Genomic DNA, 10,413 nt, shown 5'->3' with positions numbered 1-10,413 from the left:
GGCGCTGTGGGTTAAACCACAGAGCCTAGGACTTGCTGATCAGAAGGCCGGTGGTTCGAATCCCCGCGTCGGTCCCTGCTCCTGCCCACCTAGCAGTTCCCCAGCGGGAAGGTAAACGGCGTTTTCATGCGCTGTTCTGGTTCGCCAGAAGTGGCTTAGTCCTGCTGGTCACATGACCCGGAAGCTGTACACTGGCTCCCTCGGCCAATAAAGCAAGATAAGCGCCGCAATCCCAGAGTCGGCCATGACTGGACCTAATGATCAGGGGTCCCTTTACCCTTACCTTTTAACCGTCCTAAAGGGTGAAAATGAATTAATCCTTACACCCATGTATACCAAAAATAAAGTAATGCGTTTAAGGAAAAAATGGAAATGAAAAGAATAGGACAGAACATACTGATAAAAGAAAAAGAAAAAAAAATACAAAGAATCGAGACTAAAATTATTTTTTAAAAATCTTTATTGCATTTTTTTGACAAACAACAAAAAAAGAGAGGTGAAAATGAATTAATTCGCAGGGAAACTGCCCAGTTCTGCATTTTAGCCACCAGAAGTTCAACCTCTGGGTGGGGAAGGATTTGAATCCAGAGCCCACGGGCCGACCCCTCGATCTTTGGACATCAGCCTTGTCACAAGAGATGCCTCTGGAACAGCTGGTGGAACAGTTAGGGTAGGGGCTGCAATGAATTCTTTTTTAAAATTGGATTTTTAAAATTTATTTTTTTAAAAATAAAATTTATTTTAAATAACATTTTTGTTATTGTTATTAGATGTTGAATCTTACTATCAGGTTCTGGTGTTTCTTGTGGTTTTTTTTTAACTTTAAGTGTTATTTTTAACAATGAATGGAATAGTTGTAAAACTTAAAATCTATTTTTTAAAAAGGCGTTGGAAAAATTATTATTATTATTGTGATGTTGTGAATGGCCCTTGATGGAATTTCAGCCTCCCCCCCCCCCCCCGAAATTCGCTTTCTTACTGGTTTGTGGGGTCAGCATTGAAGAAGGCCTAGCGGCCACAACTGGGGCGCTTGGCCCCATAAAATCATTTATTTCTGAGACCCAGACCATAATCTGCTGGAAGTCTGCAGCTACAGTGGGACCGACATATGAAATTTCCAATTTTCCAGAAATACTGTAATCGAAAGAGGCACTGAATGACTATCAAAAATGTTCCAGTTACAGATAGGTAGCCATGTTGGTCTGCCATAGTCAAAACAAAAAAATTCCTTCCAGTAGCACCTTAAAGACCAACTAAGTTAGTTCTTGGTATGAGCTTTCGTGTGCAAGCACACTTCTGTGTATCTGAAGAAGTGTGCTTGCACACGAAAGCTCATACCAAGAACTAACTTAGTTGGTCTTTAAGGTGCTACTGGAAGGAATTTTTTTATCAAAAATGTATCACTTAATGAATGAATGAATGAATGCATGCATAAATCTTTGCGTCAGCCCTCGCCCATCGCAACAAAACAACAATACGAATGAATGAATCTTGATTTGCCTCAGCCCTCGGCCATCGCTTTCCCGCCCTTTCCCCCCCTTCCCGCCGGCCCTTGCGCGCGGCAGCCCTCAGCCTTTCGCTGAGGCGAGCCGAGTGTCCTCCAGAGCGCGTGCGCGTCAGCCGATAGAGCGCGCGCATTTCTTTCGCGGAGGCGAGTGTCCTTCAGAGCGCATGCGCGCCAGCAGACGGAGCGCGCGCATTTCCTTAGGTGAGGCGCCGAGTGTACTCCAGTGCGCATGCGCGCTTTCCAATCTACTGCAGTGTGTTGGCTTTCTCGCGGAGGAGGGATACACGCGAACGCCCTCGGTTCTTGGCAGCCGTTTCGGCTTCTCTAGCCCTGGATACTTCGGCGTCTCGCCTCCCTTCTTCTTTTCAACTTCTCATCCGGCGGCAGAGAAGCGCGCCGCCCCCCCCCGAGGCGCGGGAAGCGGTGGGACTACATTGTCGAAAGGAGATCCGGTCCGGCTAGCGCTTTTCTCCGCGCGCGCCCCGACCGCCATTTCGCAAGTTGCCGCTGCCGCTGCCGGACGGGGAGCTGAGTCGCCGGAGCCATGGCAGCCTCCGTGGGCAACGTTGCCGACAGCACAGGTACTGGAGGAGAAGGAGGCGCTTAGCCCCTCAGGGGAGAGCCACGAGGCGCGCGCGAGTCCCCGGATGTGACGGAGGTCTTTCCCCTCAGGCGGCCGGCCTGGGCCCGGTAGGCCCGAGCGCCTTTTGGGCCCCGAAAGGGCGCAGAGCGGCGAAGGAGCCTCTCCGTCGGGGTCGGACTGAGGAGGAGGAGGAGGCCGGGGGGGGGAGGTACGCAGGCTTGGCCCCCGACGGGGAGAGGGCCGGCCCGCGGTGGGGGTGTGGCGGGTGGCGCCGCTTTGGCTACCCCCGGAGGCTGAGGCCCTCCAGCTGTTTTGGGACTACACCTCCCCTCATCCCTAGCTAACAGGACCAGTGGCCAGGGATGCTGGGAATTGTGGCCTCAAATCATCTGGAATTCGCCTATGCCTGTTCTAGTGACAACCACAACAACAATTGATGGTGATGATTATAAATTAATTATTTATACCCCGCCCATCTCCTTTTAAAAAATAATAATAATTTTTATTCATTTGACATACAGTCGCATTGCATGACCTCATGTCCTCGTATCAAATCTCTTTGGCTCTGCTGAGCCTCCCTTCCACCCGATGGTTTTTACAAACTTCCATTTTGCCTCGTATGCATTTCACGTCCTTTCCTATTCTTGTGATGTCGTTCCCGAAGTTATTCCATTATGCATCCTGAATTCCGTCCCAGTTTCTTCTGGCAAATCTTCAGATCACCCTGCTAATGATGTTGATTGCTTACAGTTGTCTTTCAAATGTAATGTAAATTTATTCCAGTCTTTGTGGAAGGCTTGCTGGTTCTGGATTCTTCCCCGTCAGTTTCACCTATACCAGGCATGGCCAAACTTGACCCTCCAGCTGTTTTGGGATTATAATTCCCATCATCCCTGACCACTGATCCTGTTAGCTAGGGATGATGGGAGTTGTAGTCCCAAAACAGCTGGAGGGCTGAGTTTGGGGGTGCTTAACCTATACCCTGCCCATCTGGCTGGGTTTCCCCAGCCACTCTGGGCGGCTCCCAGCAAAATATTAAAATACCCATTTTGTCTGGCTGTAAATCTTACTTTTTAGGGGATCTTCTTCTTTTCACTAAGCCAAATAAATAGGAGTAGGAGAGGCATTCTTGCTTCTTTCCGCTCTCTTATTGTTTGCTCTCTCTCTCTTTCACGCTTGTTTTGACGCAGGTGATGCACAAAGAGAGCCTGTGTTGAGTTCACTTTGCCTATAGAACCTATGCCCAGTAGGCCTGAAAGAACGTCTCCACCCTGGAGGCCAGGGTTCCTTTCCAGAGGGCCTTTCCAGGGAACCAGGCAGAGGGCCTTCTTGGTGTTGGCCACCCGCCCTGTGGAATGCCCTCCCATCAAATGTCGAGGAAATCAAGAATTAAAGAAATTGGGGGGAAATAAAGTCTTATACACGGACAAATACAGTCACTAGGCTGGGTAGCAGCTGTTTGTTGGGGTGGGCGGGCAACCTCTGTGCCTATCTGCAGCCCTGGAACCCAGCTTGACCAAACCACCCCCTGGGGCAAATAGATAAGCAGATTTACGCTTCTTAGATCTGCTCATCTGGGGTTGCTGGTTCACCCCCCCCCAAAAAATCTGAATATCCTAAATTACCTGGCTGAAGACTGTTGGTTTATTGAGGAAAGACAGTTGCACAATCTAGTCCAGGGATCAGCAAACTTTCTAAGCTGACGGCCGGTCTACTGTTCATCAGACTTGGGGGAGGGGGGGACTAAAAATTTTTTTGGGGGTGGGGAATGAACGAATTCCTATGCCCCACAAATCACCTAGAGATGCATTTTAAATAAAAGGACACATTCTATTAATGTAAAAACATGCTAATTCCCGGATAGTCCACGGGCCAAATTGAGAAGGTGATTGGCCTGGATCCAGCCCCTGGGCCTTAGTTTGCCTACCCATGATCTAGTATTTGGATACCATTAGTGTTTGTTTTTTCTCTCCACCCCAAGCTGCACCTCTTTGTTCCTACCTCTATTGTGGACCGGCAAAGCGGGATGGAATTTTTTTACCGTTTTGTTATTTTCCTTAGAGAAATTTCCATTTCTAAAAATGCATTGCTTTGTAAAGAGGAAGTAGAATGAATGGATGTCAACCACATGAGGCAGTTCAGATTCACTTTTTGGAGATCATTATCCACAGCAAGCATGTACTGTATAGTGCTGTACGAAACTCAGGTGTTCTCAGCTCCTAGTAGATTTGGGGCACTGGAAAACCTTTGCATTCAAAATTTCCCAGAAAACTCAGATTAATCACCTTCTATTTTGGAAATGTACGTCCAGGTTTCTTTCCTTTAATTTTTTTGGGGGCCCCCAGGAGAGTGGGGCCCTAAGTTAGAGCTTGTTTAGCTTATATGTAAATCCAGCACTGGCATAGAGAAAGAAATAGATAGATAAGATAGATGATAGAAAAATAATAGATTGATAGATAGATTAAATAGATGATTGATGATAGATAGAGGGCCGGATTTAGGTTTGATGAGGGCCTAAGCAACTGAAGGTAATGGGGCCCTTTCTGTGTCCCGCTGTCCTTTGTCAACAACAAATTGTTGCTGTTTTTTGTGTTGAATACATGCTATATGGTAACTTATGGACCTGATAGGTATCTAAAGCCATTTGCACATCACAAATAGGAGCCGACACAACACCAAGCACTGTTGTTGTGTGTCAGTTTTATTTTATTCGTTTTTTATCTTATATTTTGGAAATGTACATCCAGGTTTTTTTCCTTTAATGTTTTTGGGGGCCCCCAAGAGAGGGGGGCCCTATGCCAGAGCTTGTTGAGCTAATACGTAAATCCGGCCCTGGGTGGTTTACTTGCAAAGGCCCTATGTAGGTAGTGTGACATGTGAATGTGATGTAGTCTAAATCTCAGCTCATACTCGAGTGCTGTGCCTGGTCATTGGCAGCACAAGAAAATAAAAAAATAGGTCTACGCAGTTGAAATTCAGCTCTAGGTGTCAACCTGCTCTGCTGATCTTGTTTACTGACCTCGTAATAAGTAGCTGGCTTGAAAGGAAAATTACAGAGAAGTCGATGTTGTGCAAGATTACATCCAGCCTGAATGATAGAGGTGATGGTCCTAACTCCTTAAGAAGCCATCTGCTCATTGCATATTCTCATTTAACTACAGCAGGCTTCCTCAAACTCGGCCCTCCAGATGTTTTTAGCCCACAACTCCCATGATCCCTAGCTAGCAGGACCAGTGGTCAGGGATGATGGGAATTGTAGTTTCAAAACATCTGGAGGGCCAAGTTTGAGGAAGCCTGTACTGTAGTGTGTGGTTGCTTTTGTTTTTGAACAAAAGAAACAGACATATTTGAAACACAGTTGCAGTCAGGGGTTCCACAAAGCCCCTCCCAGGAGCAGCAGAGAATATTGGTATAATAATCGTAATAATAATTTATTATTTCTACCCCGCCCATCTGGCTGGGTTTCCCCAGCCATTCTGGGTGGCTTCCAGTAGAAGATTAAAAATACCGTATTTTTTGCTCCATAGGGCGCACCGGATCATAGGGCGCACCTAGTTTTTTTTGGGGGGGGGATAAAAAAAAATCCCCCCAGCCCCAAAGAGCAAAGAAGCCAAGACAGCGAGCGGGATCCATCCTGCTCGCTGTCTTGGCTTCCTCTTTAGCCGTGCGCAACCTCTCCAGCCGGGAGAGGCTGCGCGAGCTTGCGGGGCTGGGGGCGAGGGAAGCACGAGCTTCCCCCAACCCCAGAACGGGTCGGGGAGCGGCAACCTCGCCTTTGCTCCCAGAGCTTGCGGGGCTGGGGACTTCAGTCTTGCGGATAGCTTCCTGAAGCCCGGGGAGCGCAGTGGGAGTTGGCGCTGCGCTCCCCGGGCTTCAGGCTGCTATCTGCAAGTCTTCGGAGCTCTCCAAAGGCTTGCGGATAGCTGCCTGGAGAGCGAGAGGGGTCGGTGCGCACCGACCCCTCTCGCGCTCCAGGCTTCAGCGAAAGCCTGCATTCACTCCATAGGATGTGCGCGCACACACACACATTTCCCCTTCATTTTTGGAGGGGAAAAAGTCTGTCGTATAGAGCGAAAAATACGGTACATTAAAACACCAGTCACTTAAAACTCAAAGGGTGCGGATTGATGTCCCTTTACATTGCCTGGAAGAAAGAGATGAGTTGGTGGTCAGTATTTGCTATATGTCCTAATGTCAACCACTAGAACTTTTTGATCTCGGTTGGAAAACGGTTCAAAGTGTCCAAACGAAAAATTCTGTGTATACAGGCAATTCTCAACTTAGCTTGGGGGTTACGTTTGCTCAAACGGCATCTTGTGAATCCACCTTGGGGACGATGGAGAGTGGGATCGCCAAAGTCACATGGCCCTTTAATTTTTTTTAATTCCGGGAAGTTTTAAATGACTGATATTTAAAAGTATTTTTAATCTTTTGTTGGAAGCTGTCCAAAGTGGCTTACTATTATTAGCCAAGCATGTCAAGCTGAATGTGTGCATTGGAAGGAGAGAAAAACATTTCCTTCATAACAATTTAAACAACTAAAAAATAACATGGTAGCATATGTATCCATGTTTGTTAACTGATGCGGTTAACTTTTTTAAAAAATAAAAACAACAACAACCTTAGACTGAGTTTTAGCACACATGAAAATCTTAAAACAAATCCTTATTTCCTTCAGTCTAAGTTTATAGCCTTTGGACTATAACTTAAATAGAAAACTATCTTCAGAAAGATTTTTCCTCCAAAAGCATTTTATTTTAAAAGTCTGATTTTTATTTTATTTTTTAAATCATTGATTTTTATCTACCCTGAGTAGGAGCAGTTGCCCTTAAGAAAAAGAGGCCGGAATGGGCCTGTATATATATGGCTTTTTTTCTTTCAATTCTCAAAGATCTTCACCGAGCTTAAGATTGTCATCTGAACAAGCCAAATGTTCAGCTCAGAATCAATCACTGTCAATCCATCGTTTGAAAAATAAGACTTTGGAGCCTTTTTGCCCCCAAATGAGAACTAGACGTTCCGTTTTGTTGACTGCAACTTTGGTCTAAGGAGCCATTTGGCGCCTAGCTTATATATCTGAGTTTCGAACACTATCTGGTTTAGTATCAAATTGGTTGGGGTGGGCTGTATGTTCAGATTCCTGAATTTTGGCATTTGGACTAGAGGACTCTTCCAACTCTAGAATTCTAGGATTTTATGGCACTGGAAGGGATTGAATGAAATGAAAGGTGACTGATCCTTTTGACCATGGGTAGGCAAACTAAGGGCCAGGGGCTGGATGCGTCCTAATCACCTTCTCAATCCTGCCTTCGGATGGTCCGGGAATCAGTGTGTGTACATGAGTAGAATGTGTGCTTTTCTTTAAAATGCATCTCTGGGTGATTTGTGGTGCCTGCTTGGTGTTTTTGACATGAGTAGAACATGTGCTTTTATTTAAAATGCATTTGTGGGGCATAGGAATTTGTTCATTCCCCCCCCCCCCATATAGTCCTGCCCACCACATGGTCTGAGGGACAGTGGACCAGCCCCCTGCAGAAAAAGTTTGCTGACCCCTGATATAAGCATTTAATCAAGCACAGTTGTCTTTTGTGTTTACTTGGGGAGTTCGACTTATCCCAGAGTTTCACTCACAAAATTGAGTCAAATGAAGCTTTCAAATTGATGAAGGCTGCGTAAAGCCCACCACACAGTTTCTTAGCATACTTTTCTATGAGATGTGCAGCAGCAGCAACAACAATTTATTATTTATACCCCACCCATCTGGCTCAGTTTCCCCAGCCCAGACTCAGGCCCATTTCATAATAATAATAATAATTTATTATTTCTACCCCACCCATCATTCCCCCCCCCAAAAAAATATAGTCTGACTCCCCACAAGGTCTGAGGGACAGTGGGCCGGCCCCCTGCTGAAAAAGTTTGCTGACCGCTGGTGTAGCCTGTATGGCTTCCCCAGCTGCCTACATGCAGCTCATTCCTGTTGCCCTCTTCCCAATGCTTCTACGTCAAAGAAGGTCAGAAGGCGCCCAACATGATCGCACCTTCCTTCCACCAGATTATACCTTAAAGCGGGCTTCCTCAAACTCGGCACTCCAGATGTTTTTGGCCTACTACTCCCATCATACCTAGCTTGCAGGACCAGCAGTCAGGGATGATGGGCACTGTAGTCTCCAAACAGCTGGAGGGCCAGGTTTGGCTGCCACTGCTCTAGATCAGGCATGGCCCAACTCTGCCCTCTAGCTGTTTGGAGACTACAACTCCAATCGACCCTGGCTAACAGGACCAAGGGTCAGGGATGATGGGAATTGTAGTTTGCTGACCCCTGCTTTTGACATTTAGCTGATCTGTTTGTGCTCGCCTGGCAGACCCCCATAGGGTTTTGCATCACGCCAAGCATTTCACCTTTTTATTTGCACACTGCCATCTGTCCTCTTTTGCCTCCCCTCTTCTAACTTTTTGTTTCCCCCCTCCAAATGTCTTGGTGATCCTTCAGAACCAACAAAACGTCTGCTTTCCTTCCAAGGGCTGGCAGAGTTGGCTCACCGGGAGTACCAGGCAGGAGACTTTGAAGCGGCTGAGAGGCACTGCATGCAACTGTGGAGACAGGAGCCCGACAACACCGGCGTCCTGCTGCTGCTCTCATCCATTCACTTCCAGTGTCGCAGGCTGGACAGGTAGGAGGTTGGGGCCTTTCAAAATAATAATAATAAAACCATAATACATTTCATTTGTATCCCACCCTCCCCTGCCGAAACTGGGCTCAGAGTGGCTAACAGGCATCCTCAACCTCAGCCCTCAGATGTTTTTTGGCCTACAACTCCCTAGTTAGCAGGACCAGTGGTCAGGGATGCTGGGAATTGTAGTTTCAAAACAGCAGGAGGGCCGAGGTTGAGGAACCCTGGGCTAACATCATAGAAATAATAAAATAAAATAAATGGTCCAGTGGCACCTTAGAGACCAACTCAGTTTGTTCTGGGTCTAAGCTTTACGTCGGCATGTGCTCTTCTTCAGATACACAGAAACCGAAGTCTAGTATGAAAGAGGCCTCCTAGCGTTCTCACAGGCCCATATAAGAGCAGCGCAAACGGTTGGGCCTGACGAGCGTTTACTGTTCCCAACCCTAATCCTGCGGAAAGCCATCTAATTGGATTTGAATTTGATCCTGACTTGTTTTCAGGAGGTAATTTCGTTACTGCTTGATTTTATACCAGTGTTACATATTTGGTGTTAGCCTCCCTGAGCCCAGGTTCGGACGGGGAGGGCGGGATACAAATAAAAGTTTATTATTTATTATTATTAACCAGACCCTGATAGATAGTGGGAGGGTGGGGCGGGGTTTTCCCCCAAAGGGTAGTAGGACTCAATGGGTACAGTCAACCTGTGGGCGACTGTAAACGACTGCAATTAGTCCGATAGGAAAATGCAAGGGAGAGTATGCAGATGACCAAAAATAGCCAAAAATAAATAAAAAAATTAAAAAAAATGTCCAGTAGCACCTTAGAGACCAACTCAGTTTGTTCTTGGTTGAAGCTTTCGTGTGCAGGCGCCCTTCTTTAGATACAGTGAAACAGAAGTCCCCAGACCTGATATGTAGTGGGAGGGTGGGGTGGGGTATTTCTCAGAAGGGTAGTTGGAGATGGGTGATTTTATGGTTCCCCAAAGGAAACCTTCCTCTGCTTGTCCATATTGAGAGGATGCCAGCAAAGCTGAACCTTTTCCTAAAAAAGGATTACAGACCTGTGCCTCCATGATTGACATCTTCTTAATACTTGTAGTCAATAATAATAACAACACTTGGCTGTTGTGCGCAGGCAGACTTCTTCAGATACACTGAAGCGGAAGTCCCCAAACCCTGATATATAGAGGGAGGGGAGTCCCCGGACCCTGATATATAGAGGGAGGGGAGTCCCCGGACCCTGATATATAGAGGGAGGGGGAGACCCCGGACCCTGATATATAGAGGGAGGGGAGTCCCCAGACCCTGATATATAGAGGGAGGGGAGTCCCCGGACCCTGATATATAGAGGGAGGGGAGTCCCCGGACCCTGATATATAGAGGGAGGGGAGTCCCCGGACCCTGATATATAGAGGGAGGGGGAGACCCCGGACCCTGATATATAGAGGGAGGGGAGTCCCCGGACCCTGATATATAGAGGGAGGGGAGTCCCCGGACCCTGATATATAGAGGGAGGGGAGTCCCCGGACCCTGATATATAGAGGGAGGGGAGTCCCCGGACCCTGATATATAGAGGGAGGGGGAGTCCCCGGACCCTGATATATAGAGGGAGGGGAGTCCCCGGACCCTGATATATAGAGGGAGGGGGAG

General features: G+C 47.2%; 1 protein-coding gene across 2 annotated transcripts in view; it reads left to right on the top strand.

The window, feature by feature from the left end:
• The first annotated feature begins 1,766 nt into the window (after nucleotides 1-1,766).
• LOC308468266 (UDP-N-acetylglucosamine--peptide N-acetylglucosaminyltransferase 110 kDa subunit) overlaps nucleotides 1,767-10,413 on the top strand; it is a 74,881-nt gene continuing 66,234 nt past the window's right edge. The window contains exons 1-2 of one of the 2 annotated variants that reach the window (XM_080990324.1): nucleotides 1,767-2,088; nucleotides 8,581-8,761. In XM_080990324.1, the coding sequence (XP_080846450.1) occupies nucleotides 2,052-2,088; nucleotides 8,581-8,761 (218 nt within the window). In that variant the 5' untranslated portion in view covers nucleotides 1,767-2,051. The remainder of the gene's footprint in view (nucleotides 2,089-8,580; nucleotides 8,762-10,413) is intronic. The other variant, XM_080990325.1, reaches the window with a different exon arrangement.

This window comes from Podarcis pityusensis, assembly GCF_964106645.2.
Source record: "Podarcis pityusensis genome assembly, chromosome: Z".
NCBI classification, from domain to species: domain Eukaryota; kingdom Metazoa; phylum Chordata; class Lepidosauria; order Squamata; family Lacertidae; genus Podarcis; species Podarcis pityusensis.
This window is presented reverse-complemented; position numbering and strand designations above follow the sequence as displayed.